General features: G+C 37.3%; 1 protein-coding gene across 1 annotated transcript in view; it reads left to right on the top strand.

Moving 5' to 3' along the window:
- Positions 1 to 19,099, top strand: part of LOC150093994 (uncharacterized) — a 120,491-nt gene that overhangs the window by 84,434 nt on the left and 16,958 nt on the right. Inside the window, exon 3 of the mRNA XM_090412932.1 lies at positions 14,801 to 14,924. Within this exon, the coding sequence (XP_090269058.1) occupies positions 14,801 to 14,924 (124 nt within the window). The remainder of the gene's footprint in view (positions 1 to 14,800; positions 14,925 to 19,099) is intronic.

Genomic DNA, 19,099 nt, shown 5'->3' with positions numbered 1-19,099 from the left:
TTTTATCTGCCATTATTAACAACAATAAAATAATTATAAACAGTTTATAATTCATAGTAAAATACCAAAACACACAGAATGTAGCAAGTAATAACATGAACAATTCACAAAAACAGTGAATAAGTGATTCACTGGAGCATCGCATCACTAAAACTGTCATATGAGCAGATCATTGTAAAGTGAAGCATCATAAGATGGTGGTATTACTGTATCATATTAATGAGAATTTGCAGGTAATCAGTGGAGCTAGTCTTGGAAATTATAAATGGACAGTGAGTTGAAGGGCCACATTGTTAAGGGTGGTTAAGTCATTGCATCAGATAACTTCCAAGAAAAAGGAAGTCATTCTCCCACTTTACAAGGCATTAATAAGACATCTAAACTACTGTGCACAGATATGGTCATCTGATTTCTGTGGAGATAGGGAGACAGGTGACTAAGATTATAAACTAGCCTATGTAATTGCACTTATGAAGACAGACTAAGGGAATGTAGTCTTGGAAGATTGAGGAATTGATGAGTGAGAGACTAGCATGTTAGAAACAAGTTAATAAAGAGTACTTACAATATAGATAAGCGAGATATTGCTGCTTAAGCTGGTGCTGGTTACGGGTGTTGCTGGGAAGCATGCAAGATCCTGATTTCTTTCATGGCAAGTGATATGTATATGTAAAATGGGCTTCCATTAATTATTGTTAGTCTTCAATGGATATGTTCAAAGAGAGGTATGATAGATATTTAAGTATGAGTGGCTACAGTTAGTTAGCTTCCCCCAGACAATTACTTGGTCTTTCTGGAGGAACATATGTAATAATAAAATAAGGGTGTGGGTGCTTATATAGTAAACAGCCAGAATCATATAAACAAAGAGTAAAAAGAAATTCAGAGATGAAACATTTGTAAAATAAAAGAGAGAGAGTGAGCAGAAAAAAATTGTGCCAAGGTCTGTAAGGATCTGATAGTGAGACAGAAGCTAATTACAATGAGAGATATCCACTTCCACACTATGCTTGTTCTCTAAGAATTTGCAGTTTGCCTGAGATGCATAAGTAGAACATACCACTTTGAATTGCTGTTGGTAGCTTATTCTCCTCTCCTATATTAAAAAAAATACACAACACTTTGTAACCAAAATTAAAAACATCACACTTGATAAAAATGATTTGTCAGTTTTGACATATTTGCCCTTTTCAGAAATGTCCCAGTGATGCTCAGATATGATTATCTAGCTTTTGCTGGGATGAACCCCTCCCTGTGGGGCAGCTGTTTGTGGTGGAGAGGACCCACCCCAATGATGGTGGTGCTGGCCCTTTTCATTCTTTCTCCTTTTCTTTGTTCTACTTCTCCTTAGTTTTTTTTTTTTTTTACTATCCTTTCTTTCAGACTACCATAACCCATTATCTTGCCTTCATGTTTGCTGTGCAGTGTGATCCATGGATATCCATAAAGGGGAATCCTCTTATTATTGCACTACTTTTTCCTCTGCTTTGGCAAGATGGACAGACCTGGATCACCCAGCCAGGATCAGTTGACTACTGGGTTTGCCCAAAGGTCAACAGTATTGCAGTAAGTCTCTCATCCCATGGTCTGGAGGTTAGGACCCAAGGCTAGCTGTGGTCCTGGTATAGCATCTGGGGATAGTCCTGGTGTTCCACTCCCAAGCATAGTCATTGCTTGCCGGTCAGTGGGCATCAATGTGTGGCTCTGTGGTGAGTGAGGAGCTCTGGCACAAAACAAAAAAAAACCCTTCAGCATGAATTCTTCATCCTCGAATGTTTCAGGATTCTTAACGAGTTCCCAATCAAGTACTGATAGTGTAGAGTCTGTAGACACCTCATTTGGTAAAAGAAGTAAGAAACAAAAGATATGTGATACCAGTATTAATATACTGGTGTTTCTGATTATCCATGTAATAAGGAAAATGTCATCCTTCTTTATTCAAAAAAGAGTTTTGAAGGACTGGCAGGATCTCATACAAAATTTAGAAGTTACATTTTGGTAATATCCTTGTGGAAGCATGTTAGCAACATCAGTGGGTGGAATATCAATTACAGTAACACCTCATAAAACACTCAATTCTTGTAAAGGAGTGATATCAGAATGGGATCTCCTTGATACTGATGAGGTGATATGTTCAGAGCTTAAAGATAAGGGAGTGACAGGTGTGAGACACATCCTGATACATAGGGATGGTCACCTGATGTTCCAACTATGAACATCATCCTTATTTTTGATACACATAAGCTTCCAACATCTATAAAGCAGGGTATCTCAATTGTCCTGTTAGACTGTACATCCCTAGTCTACTAAGATGCTTTAAATGTTAGAAATGTGGGCATACCCAAACTGCCTGCTGTGGCTCTCTCACCTGTGCCCGGTGTGGCAGTAAAGAGCATGATAACAAATCTTGCTCTACAAAGAAAGCTAAATGTGTCAACTGTCAGGGGGATCATCCAGCTTATTCCTGTGTGTATCAGAAGTGGAAAGATGAAAAAGAAAGAAATACAAAAGACTAAAACAGAACAAAATATATCAGGATGCAAAAAGGATGTTTGCCACCACCACACTTGTTCTGAGATCCTCTTATGCTGATGAGGTGGCAGCTAAGAAAATGTCAACCTCATTTCGAACACGTCTATTCCACCATCTGATTATTTTACCATTTACCATACCTGAACTTTATGGTTGTGAGTGCTTTCCTGTTCAGTGCATCAATTGCATGAACTATGGTCATTTAGAAACAACTCCAAAAATGGTTTTCCATTTGATGAGAACCCACTTGTCAAAAAAATGTATACTTCGGTATCCACTGAAAATAAATTAAACTTGCCAACTTATCCTGACATGTCAGATGAGGTATTGAATATTTTACCAGAGGAAGTGATGACCGCTGGCTGTCTATACTTTCCAAAATCAATTGATAAATATAAACCTGACAAAGGTAAGTCCCTCAAGCTTTTGAAAACCAGACAAGTCTACAAAGTCAAAGCAATAGGAAAATTTTCACAATGGAACTGTCATAGGTTTTGCTAGAATATTGAAATTCCTTAAGGTGGGGGTTCTCAAACCTTTCTGTTTCTGTCTGCAGAAAACATTGAAAACCTAACAAGGACCCTACCTTAAGGAATTTCACTGTTGTATGCAAAGATATAATCGAGGTAGTCCTGCTCATGATGGAGTAGCTATCCTAGTTGAGCAGTCATACTACTTTCCATCATGTCCAGCTTAATACTGCTGCTTTGGAAGCAGAAGTGATTCTCTCATCTGTGGAATTTCTTATTATTGTATGTTCAATTTATTTACCACTGCTTGCTGATTTAAATGAAATTGATCTTGATAACCTTATCTTGCAACTTCTTGAGCCCATTCCTCTTATGGGTGACTTAATGCAGCGCTTCCCAAACTGTGGGCCGCTTCCCCCTTGGGAGCCATAGGTTTTGTTGAGGGGGCCGTGAAATAATGAAAACAAATTTAAAATGTTTTAAGACTAAGTAGATTTTTTTTATTTTAAAAGAAACGTATTTAACTTTTATTATTTATTATTTCTTTTTTGTTATTTTTTATATTTTAATGGAAAAAATCCGATTGTTTCACAAACTTTGCTTCCTGCGTATTTCGTCGCTTAATGAATATTAGTAAATATTGCTTATTATAAGTTTCATTTCAAAGCAGTGGTTATTTGTATTTACTTCGAATGCTCTCCAGGGAAGCTTTGAGAGAAGAGGATTTGTTTTCAAATCTTCCTGTCCCTTTCATCACACGTTCGTAATCAGTGACTGTTGATATTGACTTTATATACATATCAAAACTCATTTTATATTATCACTGTCATCCGAGCTAGTTTTCTGTTACCAATAAAAGTTTTGCATTTATATATATATATATATACAGGGTGTTCGGGATAAATTTGACATATTTATAATTAATTATATTTTTCCGTAAGTTACATGTATTAACACACACTTCTCTTCATTTAAAAGTTTGGACCCTTCTTCATTCATATACAAGATGTCAGAAAGGATGGATAGCTGGAACCCACCTGAATCATGGAAGAGAATAACTTGTATCATGATGATTCGTGCCCGCCATCAAAATAAGGATATTACGACTGCTGCCCAATGCTCCCTGAATACAGTAAAAACAATCAGGCATGAACTAGAGACTTGCAATGGTGACTACGAGGATGTAGCAAGAAGAAAGATCCCTAGCAGACGATCTGATTGCGTTCGTACAGCAGAATTCCTCGCAAATCTGCAGGAACAGGTGTTGAAGAACCCTGGCATTGGAATTCGGGCTTTGTTCGTGGAGTTGCTAACTGTAGTCAAGCCCTGGATAACAAGGGTAGCCAATGGTAGGCCGTATGTATGGCAGCAGGATTCGGCCCCTTGCCACACCTCTGGGAAAAGTCAAAAATGGTTGTCTGAAAATTTCTACGACTTCACCAGTCCAAATGTTTGGCCTCCAAACTCCCCAGACCTTAACCCCATGGATTATTTTGTATGGGGCGCAGTTGAAAAAGACACCAATCGCACTGCCAGTAATACAAAAGCCCAGTTAATGGATAAAATTAAAACAGTTTTTGCGGCCCTTCCCAGGGAGACTGTAGCATCAGCTTGTTCGAGGTTCCGAAGCAGAATTGAAGCTGTGATCGATGCTAATGGTGGTTATTTTGAGTAAATCTTGTTGATAGTATTGTAATTAACTCTGCCTGTAATGTTTTTTTGTCAATTCATTAAATTTAATAGATACAAAGAAGATTTTCTTTTTCCTTACGAAACTGTCAAATTTATCCCGAACACCCTGTATATATATATATAATGAATGTTATCGCAGTTTCACATATGGAATTCGGTTGAAGAGAGTTAGCATTTCAACTCAATTGCCAGCTATTATACACGTTTATATATATATTCACGTTTTAATAACCTGCCTTTGCTGTCTGTTTCGTGTTAGGCTTAATTACCTTAAAGGGAGAAAAGTCACAAAAGTGAAAAATGTTCCTGGTCTTGGGATTCCCTTATTCAGGTAATATTCACTAATTTCATGTTATCAGTCTGTGGTGTGCCAGTATCGGTAAGTGGTGATATTATTTGATCTATTCAACGTTAAAAAATTTAACCCTGAGATGGATAAGTGACTGATAAAAAATAAAAAAAAATCCCACGAACAATCAGTAGAAGCAGAAACAGACTCAAAAAAAAGACAGTATTTCATATTTTACCAGAACAGCCCACATCGTCTTCAGAACCAAACGGTAAGAGGCAAAAAATGTAATATATGCATTTGATTTTTGCAATATTCGCTGTGGATGTTTTGTACTTATATTGAATATAAATACAATAAATATTATAATAATATATCTCTCTATTACGATTTTTTTTCGAGGGGGCCGTGAAATATTTTAATTTTTGCAAAGGGGGCCCTGACATCCAGAAGTTTGGGAAGCACTGACTTAATGGACACAATACAAATGGAAGAGGTTGTATCATTGAATGAATCCTTGAAAATAAGAACCTCTCCCTTCTGAATAATAGACTCTGTACTTTCTTCCATATGCCTACCAGGTCATATTCTGCAATCAACCTTATATAATAATATATCTCTCTATTACGATTTTTTTTCGAGGGGGCCGTGAAATATTTTAATTTTTGCAAAGGGGGCCCTGACATCCAGAAGTTTGGGAAGAACTGACTTAATGGACACAATACAAATGGAAGCGGTCGTATCATTGAATGAATCCTTGAAAATAAGAACCTCTCCCTTCTGAATAATAGACTGTGTACTTTCTTCCATATGCCTACCAGGTCATATTCTGCAATCAACCTTATAATCTGCTCCCCTGCTATTTTTCCACTACTCACATGGGATGTCAAAGACAACATCTACGGAAGTGATAATTTTCCTGTTATTTGCACAATGTTTTCACAAATCATATTCTCCTACACGGATGTCCATATGGAAATAGACAAGACTGATTGGAATACTTTTTCCCATCTTGCAAAATTTAGTGTTGATGCAGTCAATCAAATACCAGTGTCAGTGAAGCAGTAAAGCATGTAATAGATTGCATTGTCCAAGAAGCAACAACTACATTTCCAAAAACATTATCTTGATTCCACTCTATCCAAAGCCTTGGTGGAACTCAGAGTGCCAATTAGCCAAAAAAGATCAACACAGAGCATGGGCTATATTTTGTAGATATCCCACCACATCAAACTTAATAGCTTTTAAGCATGCTTAAGTCAGAGCCATTGTGTGAGACATATCCGAAAACAACCTTCTTGGATCCAGTTTACCTCATCAATCAAACAACCAGTGCAAAAATTATACGGGATAAAATCCGGAAAACGAAAGGTACATACAGAACACACCGTTTGTCTACCTTAGACATAATGGATGTGATGTTGCTAGTTCCAAAGCTATTGTAGACATTTTTGTAGAAAATTTTGCCAGAATCTCAGCAACAGCTTCATAATTTATAAATTAAAGATCCCAAGAAATTATATTTTTTGGTTTAATTCTTTATCCAAGTGTAAGCAAACAATGTGTATGAAGTAATTTCATGACTAGGCTACTTGTATACAGAGGCTAATGACTTCACATTAATTACCTTCATAGTTTCATATCCTCCTGAATTTTTAATATTGAAAGAGCAACAAGAGAAAACAGTGGCTAAATTTTTCTACCAAGAGGTTGAGCCATACCATCAACCATTTGTTAAGAAGGAACTAAAAAGAGCTCTTTTACTGTCTCACCCTAGTGCAGTAAGGCCTGATGACATCCATCATGAAATGATAAAACATCTTCAATCATCTTCTATGGATCTCCTTCTCTTAATATACAACAGAATACTTGCAGGGGAAGTGTTTCTAGATTCTTAGCATAATTTCAGTTGTTAAGTCAGTTGTCATTGTTATCCCAAAACCAGGAAAGGATCCAACACAAACAAACAATTATTAACCTTTGCTCTATTTAGCTTCCTTTGTAAGATATTAGAGAAAATGATTAATGCCAGACTTCTCTGGTATCTAGAAAGCAATGATTGTCTTTTCAATACACAATGTGACTTATGTAGGCATCAGTCAACTTTTGACCATTGGCCTGTTTAAAAACTTTTATAAGAGACATAGCTTTTATTTTTCAGGAAATGACCATGTATACTAGAATATTAATTATAAAAAACTTTAATTAATACAGAGTCCTAAACAGTGCCCCCGTGTATGCTAAATTTGGTTGTCTTGGCCGTTGGACTGATGTTTGTAAAGTGTATGCTTCCCAAATTTGGGGCAGCCTAATGCATCCAAATTTGTTGAGGTTTGGAAAGTTTTTCAAAACTGAGGCAGATTTCATGAATAGTCTTTCATACTTGCATTTGCTGCAGTGTAATAGAGTGGCCTTCTTCCAGCATATTCTGTGGTTGGTGTCCAAAGCATGGTCAGCAAGTCCTGAGTGGCTGTATTGGTGAAACAAGATGTAGTCCTTGTTCAGATATTCTGATATTAGCTGTCCTGCCTGTTTGGCCATAGTAGGACAGTTTGCAACTGCAAGGGACCTGGTATACTCCTAGTAGGCATAGGGAATGTGGCTGGTCTTTGGTAGAGTGGATAAGAGATGCCAATTTCTTATGTGGTCTGTAGCTAGTAAGGTCATATTCATATTTCCTTAGGATATTTGTTAATTTTTCTGATGTGCCCTGGATATAAGGAATGTTGATAGATTTTGAGTAATCTCTGCTTTGAATAGGGATGGGAGGGGAGTTGTTATATGGTTTTATTATTTTTTCGATTTTTGGGGAGATTGTAGCCATTGACTAAGAAAGTGTTAAGGATATGGTCAAGTTCAGTAGTTAAGGCTCTGTTATCTGAACAGATTAATTTTTCCCCTGTTATACAGGGTTTTTATAATCCCATATTGTTGGGAGGGGGGGGACGTGACTGCTGGTTAATGTATCTTCCAGTATGTGTAAGTTTTCTGTAAACGGAGAATGCCAGCGATCTTTCAGGCTAGCATGTAATCAGAGTATCTAGGAATAAGAGACTGTTCTTGTTTTCCTTTTCCAAAGTAAACTGGATCATGGGGGTGTTGATTGTTTAGGTGTGTTAAGAAATTGTAGAGTGTATCCAGGCCATGCAGCCAAATGGCAAACACATCGTCCACATAGCATAGGCAGACAGTTTTTTTTTGTGAGGCAGAGGCTTTTTTTTTCAAAGGTCTCCATAAAGATGGCCTACCAAAAATCCATAAACAAAATGTGCCATTGTCCCATTGTGAATGGCATTGATTCATTCACACATACAAATTAGCCAAAGTCCTTACACAATATACAGGCAACACACCTTCACACATAAAAAAAAAAAAAAAAAATTAATTAATTTTTTTTTTTTTTAAAAACTCGGCCCACTTTAAAGCCGGTATAGAAAACCTCATACTCCAGCACACTAGTGTAATGGTCAGTTTTGATGTCTCCTCCCCCTCCACCAATGTCCTACTCAAAGATAACTTAGACCTCATCCAAGCCATATTTCCTCCCGATATCTCAGCCCTATTTCAGTTCACTGTGAACGCAGGCTATTTTGTTTGGCAAGGAAAATTCTATAAACAGATAGAGGGTATTGCCATGGGTTTTCCACTCTCTCTCCTGGCCAACTTCTTTATGGAGACCTTTGAAGAAAAAACCTTAAATTCTACACAAAAATCCACTAAACAGGCAGGACAGCCAATATCAGAATATCCAAACACAAGGACTACATCCGGTTCCACCAATACAGCCACTCAGGACTTGCTGACCATTCTTTGGACACCCACCACAGGATATGCTGGAAGAAAGCCACTCTATTACACCGCAGGAAATACAAGTGTGAAAGGCTATTCATCAAATCTGCCTCAGTTTTGATGAACTTTCCAAACCTCAACAAATTTGGGTGCATTAGACTGCCCCAAATTTGGGAAGCATACATTTTACGAACATCAACCCAATGGCTGAGACAGCTCGAGTTCTGTTGCCTTTATTTAGCCTCATTTGCTCAGTGTTAGTGCCTGCATGCACATATCATTGTTTTTTGTGATCCCTGATGATGGCAATGTAACATTGCCAAAATATAGGGAAATAATAAATTTTTTAATAATTAATATTCTAGTATACATTGTCATTTCCTGAAAAATTAAAAGCTATGTATAACCAACGTATAAACTTATGTACAAGAATTGTATAAGAGACACATTCCTGAAATAAGAATATCTGGTTTCAGCGTTCTTTGACATGCAAAAAGCTTATGACAGCCTGAAAATAATGAACTCTATTGGATATCTATAACCTAGGATATCTGTATTTGTTAAAAAATCTTCTATCCAGGCGAGCTTTCCAAGTCAGAGTGGGAAGTGCACAACTTCAGCCATATCATCAAGAACAGGATGTTCCCTAAGTCCTTTTAGTGTGACACTTTTTTTGCTATCAAAGTTAACTCATTCACTGAACAGTTTCCTCCCAATGTAGGCAATGCTATATATGTTGATGACTTCACAAGTTACTGTCACTCTTGTACCATGGGGATAATTGAAAGTATCTTTTCATTGGCTCTTAGTGTAATGGTTCAGGTTTTCAGCAGAAAAAAATTGTCTATCTGTCTGTATACACTTCTGTCAAAAACACTCTTCACCCAGAACCTGAATTAAGAATGGGATTAACTGTTATTACAGTAGTAACAGAAGCCAAGTTCTTGGGACTCATCTTTGACAGAAACTTTACATTCCTCTCACACATTTGTCAACTAAGAGACAAGTGCAAGAGAGCATTCGATCTTCTTCGCACTCTTCCTCTACTGAATGGGGTGTAGATCAATCTTCATTGCTTTGTCTTTATTGTGCACTTATATGTTTAAAGTTGGATTATGGGTCTCAAGTCTATTGTTCTGCAAGGCAGAATAACCTGATGGCTAGATACCATACGGCATTAGGATATACGGATGGCTGCTGGTGCCTTGTGCACAATCACCTACTTAGTCTTTATGTTGAACCAAATGAATTGGCTCCATCACTTTAGATGGAAACAGTTGTCACTTAATTATGCCCTAAAAATAAAGTCTCTTCCAGAGCATCCTACATGGACCAGTCTCTTTTCTCTGAGTTGTGAAGCAATATCTCAATACCATGATCTTTGTTTGTCAGCAGCTTTCTCTAATGAGTAGAAAAATTTCTCTACTTCCTCATTAATGGAACATTCTGTGGGACCATAGACACAAAAAAGTCTCATTGTCCTCATTTTGAAATTTTTCACATCACTACTTGAAACTTCTGGCCATTTCAAGAAATTTATGTAACAGAATCATTTTCCATCTTTTTTTTCTAATTATCTTTAGTTTTTGCCAATAGTGATATGTTCATAAACATGGCAAGCAGATTATGCACACACAAAACCTTAAATTCAACACACATTATATGTAACACACATACTGACTCCATTTTGGTGGAGGAATGGGCTAAAATATCTATTTATGAACATTCATTTGAAAGTCATCACAGGAGAGTGGTTTCTTATTTGAAAGCAAGGATCAGCAACTTTTTTTGAGTAAAGAGCTATTTTTGATCTAATTAAAAACAAAGAACCAGACCTCAGCTCAAGCTTGGAGAGGGTTAAGAAATGGAATAGAGTGGAAAGGTGTTTATTTAAAAAAAAATTTTTTTTTGAAATATTATTTATTAATACTAAAAAAAATGTAGCAAACATCCAATTAGATTTAAATTAATGTGATTTTCGCTGCTGAACTTCTTGAGCGAATTTCTCAACATCAAGTGGATGTCAGACCTGGTGGCTGCCAGGGGCCCTGAACTATGTGGGAAAATTAAGAGAACTATAAGAATGATATACATATTATGCATTTTGATGACGAATTGGAACAGTTTCTACTATTTTTAAAAGAAGATGATGACAAATTCAACACTGCCACACAAGTTTATCAGGCTGCAAAGAGAAATGTTGTCAAGTTTTCCAAATGTAGAAATTTTTAGGGTCACCATAAATTTTACTGCCAAGGACCCCAAATGGCTTAATCTGCCCCTGGGCGAATTTGCTCTAATTTTCATCTTTAAACATGCTAAGAGATTTGCATTGTTCAGATGGTTTCTTGATTTATTTTTAATATAGTGCATGTTAAAAAATAATCACTCATAGAAATATGTTGAACGAAAAATTGAGAGAAGTCCAAATGCTATTATTTGCAAATTTATATACATGTCCATGAAGCTGTTTCCATGCATTGAACACATGGATATTATTTTGTTTTAACTATTTTATATTTTCCACCACTGCAATGATTAACCTTTGACACTTTGTGGTATGTGTGATCTGCTCACGATGCACAGGCAAACTAAACCAGAAGTGCTTCTGGCATGCAGTTTGCATGTTGCACATTGCCGACCCAGTTCTAAAACTTTCTGATTCACTATAGCAGGAGTCGGCAACTGACGACCCATGGGCTACATGTGGCCCAAAAGTGCATTTTTGGCAGCCTGTAAAAGGTTGACCATACTTACATGGCATGTGGCCCGTATGTTGAATTATTTAAATAATGCATTTTATAATATGAATAATAAATTAAAAATAATTTTATACTATACTTCGTGATATCGCCGTGAAACTTGCCGTGAGTCATGAGTAGGGATAACAAAGGCGACTTCACCTGACAACAACCGAGATTTTTGCGCACATCAAAGAACACATTTTCGTTAGAAAATGTTCAAAAATTTTATCAATGCTTACCAAAAAAGCAGGGGGAGATGCATATATTGTGATGCATAAACTATATTACTTTGTTTTTACGTGATAATAATTTTTCATTGAGTTTCATTTTCATGCTTGTTTCATATCTTGTACTTAAATATTTCTGTTTTTTAATAATATAATAAAAATTGATAAAATAAGTTTTTTTTTTTCACTTACTATTTTCGCTTAATTAAACACTTGCAGCTTGATTATTAAAAATAAAAGTTGAATGTGGCCCAAGAGTCTGAAAAGGTTTCCGACCACTGCACTATACTGTTAACCGAAGATTAGTTGATGGTAAAGTGAAATTTATAGGCTTAAGGGCTTTGGTGCCCCTTGTAATTCACAGGTAATTAACTTAAGGAATTTACAACCCATAAAACGGATATTAATTAAAGGGAACTTTAACGAATACCTTCAATATTTCGGCAACGTCACATCGCCATCTTCAGGAACATACAAATATGGTATGTGCACACAGGCACTAATAAAAGTAAATGAGGAAGAAGGCAAGAAACTAATATTGTTTCTAAAGTCCTAATGGTGCCAACTAATAGGCTAATTGGGTTGTCTTGGCTGTTGGGCTGAAGTTCTCATGATGTAAGTCTCCTAAATTTGGGGTGGTCTCGTGTACCCAAATTTGTTGAGGTTTGGAACGTTTTTTAGAGCTGCTGATGATTCCATGAATAATCTTTCGTACTTGAACTTGCTGCGGTGTATTATTTTAGTTTTCTTCCAACGAATTCTATGGTGGGTATCTATGGCATGGTCTGCATGCCCAGAGTGGCTGTACTGGTGAAATCAGATGTAGTCTTTGTGTTCTAAAATCCTGATATTTGCTGTCCTGCCTGTTTGGCCAAAGTAGGACAATTTACAGCTGCAAGGGACCTGGTATGCACCAGGTAGGTCTAGTGGAAGTAGTTGGTCTTTGATAGAGCATATAAGGGATGCCAACTTTTTATATGGTCTATAACAAGAAGTTAGGTCATAATTTTTGAGGATATTGGTTATTTTCTCAGAGGTGCCCTGGGTGTAAGGGATAGTGATAGATTTAGTATAATCTTTATTGTTAATGGGGGGAGGGGGTTGTGGTTTACTGGTTTTAGTATTTTTTGGGGGTTGTAGCCATTGGCTAAGAAAGTGTTAAGGATGTGTTTTAGTTCAGTGGTTAGGGCATCGTCATCTGAGCAGATGAGCAGATTAATTTTGGCCTGTTGTATAGTGTTTTTATAACCCCATATTGTTGTGAGGGGGGGGGGGATTGCTGGTGAATGTATCTGCTTGTATGGGTGGGTTTTCTATAAACAGAAAACCAAAGATCCATCAGGCTGGCGAGTGATTAGTGTCTAGGATGGGGAGGGTGTTGTTTTCCGCTTTTTCCAAGGTGAACTGGACCCTGGGGTGTTGGTTGTTTAAGTGTGTTAGGAAGGAGTGGAGTGTATCTGAGCCCTGTGGCCAAATAGCAAGCACATCATCCACATACCGAAGCCAAATAGTGGGGTTTTGTGGGGCAGATTTTAAAGCTTTCTCTTCAAAGGTCTCCATAAAGAAGTTGGCCAAGGGTGGGGAAAGTGGTGAACCCATGGATGTCCCCTCTATCTGTTTGTGGAATTTTCCTTGCCAAACAAAATAGCCTGAGTTCATTGTGAACTGAAATAGGGCTGAGATATCGGGCAGAAATTTGGCTTGGATGAGCTCTAGGGATTCCTTGAGTGGGACATTTGTGAATAGGGAGGAGACAGCAAAACTGACCTCTCACTGTATTGGAGTGAGAGGTTTTCTATACTGGCTTTGAAGTGGTCTGAATTTTTTATGTGTGATGGTGTGTTGCCAGTATAGTGTGTGAGCGCTTTGGCTAAATGATATGTGGGGGAATCAATGCCATTCACTATGTGACGTAATGGCGCATTTTGTTTATGTATTTTTGGAAGTCCATATAGTCGGGGGAGTGTCTAGAGTTAAAAGGTTTTAGTTTGTTAGTAACTTCACAGGCCAAGAAGCGACCTTCTTAAGGAGTCTGTGGAGAGTTGTAATCTGAGAGCTGGTAGGATTATATTCAATAGGGAGGTAGGTAGTATGGTCTAATAATAAAGCATTAAGCTTACCTGTGTAGTCCTTTTGGTTGAGAACCACCGTGGCATTTCCCTTATCCACTTTGGTGATCACTATTTTTTTGTTTTTCTTCATTTCTATTAGAGCTGCATATTTGACTTTGGATAAGTTGGTTTTTGGAGTTCTTGCTTTGGTGAGAACACTGGCTACATCCAGTTTGACGTTGTTGGCGATATGGTTAGGAAGGTTGTGAATCCCACATTCTATTTGGATCATTATTTCCTCGGCAGGTATTCTTTTAGGAGCTAGGGCAAAATTGTGCCACATGATAGTGCAGTGAGTGCTTCAGGCTTCAAAACTATGGAAGCGAGGTTGACTACTGTGTTGAGTGGTTGTTGTGGTACTGAAGTAGAATTCTTTATTAAGTTATCATATTTTTTCATGTGCCGACTACGTATTTTTTCGAATTCGTTTGTTGCCGAAGTGCATGAGACATCATAAAGAATCGTCCAAAGGTCATGGCCGAGCATATCTGAAAGCTCTTCCTCTAGTGCCTGTAAGGTTTTGTTTTCGTCGGCAAGGAGAACACGCGTCACTGTAATTTGTTCTCATAGTAGGGCGAAGCTAGTGCAGCTATGAATATGGAGAGCTTTCTGTGAAGTAAAACGGTGCTTAAATTTAACACAATTTGGGATTATCCCGGCAGCGTTTTAGGAAGGAAGATATCCGTTTATGTGTTGTAAATTCCTTAAGTTAATTACCAGTTATGTATGACCAATGTATAAGCCTTGCTACAAGAATTATAATTCACAGGTATCCTATAATTTTTGCAACATAGTGAATATATGTGAATGTTCATATGCATGTGTGCTTAGAGAAAGAAATAACAGCGTCGATTTTGCTTTTTTTCCCCATTTAGAAGTGTATTTTAATTTTTTCTCTTTATTCTGTCACATAATTGATCAATTTTTTTTTTTTTTTTTTTTTTAGATTTGGTGAGCACAAAGGGTCGTATTGCACTGTAGCATCTTTCAAGGATGGAAATAAAGAAAATTATGTTGATCAAATAAATGTAGAAGAATTGGAGCAAAAATCTATTGAAAGAGCTAAACAGGTAATAGAGAAAATGAAATGCTACAATAGCTTAAGAATTTATACCATGAATAGTATTTCCCCTTACTACTACCACTCGCATGGTCCCTTGAGGAACACTGGTCTAATATCATCCTTTTTTTTTTTGGAGAGGGGGGGGGGTGACAGATAGTGCATTTCAGTTGTTTCAGGAGCATAAATTAGTTTCTGTTTTGGTGCATACATATAAGGTTGGAAACATCCTAAATGTTTGAAAGTTGTTTTAGTTCAGTGAATAAAATCTTAAAGAAAGAAACAGATCTGACTTATGTTCAAGAGGAGACAACATAAGATGAAACTGTTTCTCATCAAACCAAACGTTGAGTGAAAGTGCCAGGCACAGGGATCCCACTAAATAAGTTAAAAAAATAAAAAGTATATGAGAGTATGTTATTCTTTAAAAATTTCATTAGTGGACGATTATTAAAAAAATGTCCTTTCGAGGGTGATTACTTAAAAAAAAAAAAAAAAGATTGGGAAACACTTAGACACATTTGCCTATAATGGCCAAGTAACTTGGCTTTTATGTAAACCTAATTAATTAATGCTCTGATAAGGAACTACATAGTCTGCTGCATCTGCAGATTGCATACATTCCTTAACTGGTTTGTCTGTTTAGCAAGGAGAAACAGAAGGCAGGGGGTATATCATACAAAGCTAGTGGTCTCATAAGAAATATCATTTTTGTATGAGACTGCTACCTCATTTTAATTGAAAAGCCTTTATAAAGGTGCTTTATATTCTAGATGTGATTTGAACAGTCCTTCCAATCAGAGAAAAACAACAGCACACCAACTGGCTTTCCTCCTCCAGTTGTACAAATTTGAAACATTTGCAATCACTAATGATCTTACACAACTTGTAAATCCAGATGCCATCCAGATAACTTGAATCACTTCCCAAACACTCTAGATCTCTTCCTCACCAACAGCCCTTCCAAATACACAACGAATGTAGGGCCCATAGGTAATTCTGACCACAATTTAGTGCTCATCTCCTTCCCCATGCAACAACGCTTCCGCAGCCATTCCTATACACGAGTCGTCTGGCATTATAACAGTGCTAAGTGGGACAACCTCCATGACTATTATGCCTCATTACCATGGTTGGATTACAGCTTTCCAACCCAAACATATGCACCAAACTTATCGCCAAAGTAATCCTCATGGAAACATACATCCTCCCACACTACTCTGAACTGCCATTCCCTGTTTCTCCAAAAGATGTGCCAAGGCTGTACAAATGAAAAAACAAACATACCATAACTCATTCAAATCAAGAACTCCATCCTCCTTGAGAGCTTATACTCAAGCCTGAAATAGATGCAAAAAAAAACAAAAACAATCAATGCTTCCAAAACAGTTTGAAAGAGCAAGAAAAAACTGGCAGCCTGTCCAAACAGCAGCCGAGCCTTTTGGTCTCTTGCCAAAGCAGTTGGTCATAACTTCTTCCCAACACTATCCCCACCCCTATCATACCCAGATGGCTCCATTGCATCATCACCCACAGAAAAAGCCAATCTCCTGGTTTCACACTTTGCTTCCAATGCCTGTATAACTGATAATGGTAAATACTCCCCCAACCATTCTAGATGCCCAAATTTCGATGCCCCTATATCCTTTTGCCAGAAAGAGATCAGAAAAATGTTGTCCTGAAAATTTGTGCACCAGAACTGACTCCTATCCTATATTACCTGTATATACTCTCTTCCACAGCATGGAAATTGGCCTATATTCAACCCATTCCCAAGAAGGGTGACAAGTCAGCAGTCCAACTACTGCCCTATCTCACTCACCTCAGTCCTGTCTAAAGTAATGGAAAAATCATCACTTCCCAACTCCTACACTACTTTGAAGGCACCCACTAATAAATGGCTGCCAGTATGGATTCCGTTGCTGCCGATCAACAGGAGATCTGCTCACATAATGTCACCCATCTCTGGACAAATGCCATGGAGAAGTTTGGCAAATCTCAAGTGGTTGCACTTGATATCTCCAAAGCTTTTGACTGAGTCTGGCACAAAGGCTTACTAAGCAAACTCCCATCATTTGGTTTGTCCAGGACTTCTGTAGTTGGATTGCCAGCTGTCTCTCTGGACGCACACTGTGTGCTGGTGGATGGTTCCTTATCTTCTCACCATTCAACTAATGCCCTGGTTCCACAAGGTTCTGTCCTCTCATTAACCCTCTTCCTGCTATATCTCAGTGACCTACTTCAGTTGACCTCCAACCCAATACAGTTTTGCAAATGACAGCACATTGCACTCCTCCCTTTCATTTGATAAACTCTACACAACTCACCTGAACCTACAGAATATCAACCACCACCTCACTCAATTCTGATATCCAAGCCATCCTCCAATGGAGTTCAGATAACCTCGTCAATTTCAATGCTAATTAAACCCAGTTCTGTCTATCTCATAAAAAAAAAACATTTTCTCCCAGTATTATTTTTTGACAACACTCAAATTTCCAGACAATTTGAGATTTCTCTTCTTTGAATTACCTTGACATCAAGCCTTTCCTGGCATAAACACATCACAACCATTGCATCCTCAGCTTCTAAAAAACTAGGATTTCTCTTTTGCTCAAGATGTTACTTCACCACTGAACAGCTGTTAACTTTATACAAATCACAAATCTGCCCAGCTATTGAATACTGCTCTCACATATGGGGTAACGTCCCTAAAAGCTCCCTCAAAATGCTTGACTCAATACAGAGGAGAGCAATTAGACTTATGAATGACCCATCTCTTATCAACTCACTCCCTCCCACTTTCGCACAGACATTTAGTTTCCGCACTATGTGTATATTCTACAAATATTTCCACGGAAAATGTTCATCTGAAATAGCATCAATAATTTCTCCACTTAGTACTAAGCTCATTGGAACATATGCTGCTGCTGCTCAACATCCCTTCAAAGCTCACTTGAAACCCACAGAACGGGTTTCTTTACCTCCTCCATCCCTACAACTGCTATTGTGGAACACAACAAAGAGAAGACTTCCATTGTGTTCCCCAAGGAATACAATGTACAGTCTTTTAAATCAAATGTAAACAAGTTCCACCTTTCCCAACCCGCCACCCATATATATGGTACTAATGTACTATAAATTGATCCACCAACCTCTCGTGTATGGGCTCAACATAAAAAATTAAAATAAAAAATATTTATAAAAATCTCTTCCATGTCAACCTGATAACAACCCTGACCAGCATATATGTCTCAATCATACTCCCCCCCCCCCCACTCCTATTCATGAGTAGGAGAGGGAGGGGGGAGTACATTCTCTCAATCTATCCTTGTACTCCACATTACAAAGACCACTGACCACCTTTGTGAATTTTCTCTTTACCCTTTCTAACATATCCTCTTCACCTTGAAAACCGGCGACCAAATCTGTGCACAATAATCCATATGAGACCTGATCAAGGCTTTGTACAATGACTTTATAAAAAATATTTCTTGGGAGAAAAAAGTCATTAAAAATTATCAGTTTTTAATGAGTGTATTTTTTATTTTATTTTATTTTTTTTTTATTTTTTATTTTTTTTTTCAAAACATTTGTTTATGAAATTTGATTTGAAATGTTTAAAATTTAATTATGTTTCACGGAATATTGAGAACTTCGGTTAAATTACAGAATGAAGAAAGATTAAAAACTCATGTAATAATACTTCACTTAATCATGTGACCACATGAAAATAAATCATCATCAAATTCCTGATATGTAGCCTCAGGAGTTGTATAGGATAATTATGATAGTACTACATGAGAAAGTTACACCATTACTAACTTCCGATCAACAATTTTCCTCCAAATTAATCTGTTATCTGTCAAGATTCCAATATTATCGGATCTTGTATTTCTGTCTTTTAAGGCACTTTTTACTGTATCAATCCATCTACGTCTTGGTTTTCCTCTGGGTCTTTTTCCTGCCAACCTGGCAAAGAGCACTTGTTTTGCTAATCTTTCCTTTCTCATTCTGTTTAAGTGACCACCTGAGATTAGATCTACTAACACATTACTGAATGCTAACATTGACAAGTTCTTTCCTAATATCCTCATTTTTAATGTGATACTGCCATCTGTTCACTCCACTAATCTTTCTCAGAACTCTCATATCAGAGGTTTCTAGTCTCTGATCAAATGTTTT

The sequence above is a fragment of the Typopeltis vanoorti genome, chromosome 23 (genome assembly GCF_054136105.1).
Source record: "Typopeltis vanoorti isolate ZY-2024b chromosome 23, IOZ_Tvanoo_1.0, whole genome shotgun sequence".
Taxonomy (NCBI): Eukaryota; Metazoa; Arthropoda; class Arachnida; order Uropygi; family Thelyphonidae; genus Typopeltis; species Typopeltis vanoorti.
The sequence above is the reverse complement of the archived record's forward strand: the minus strand, read 5'-3'. Positions and strand labels throughout refer to the sequence as shown.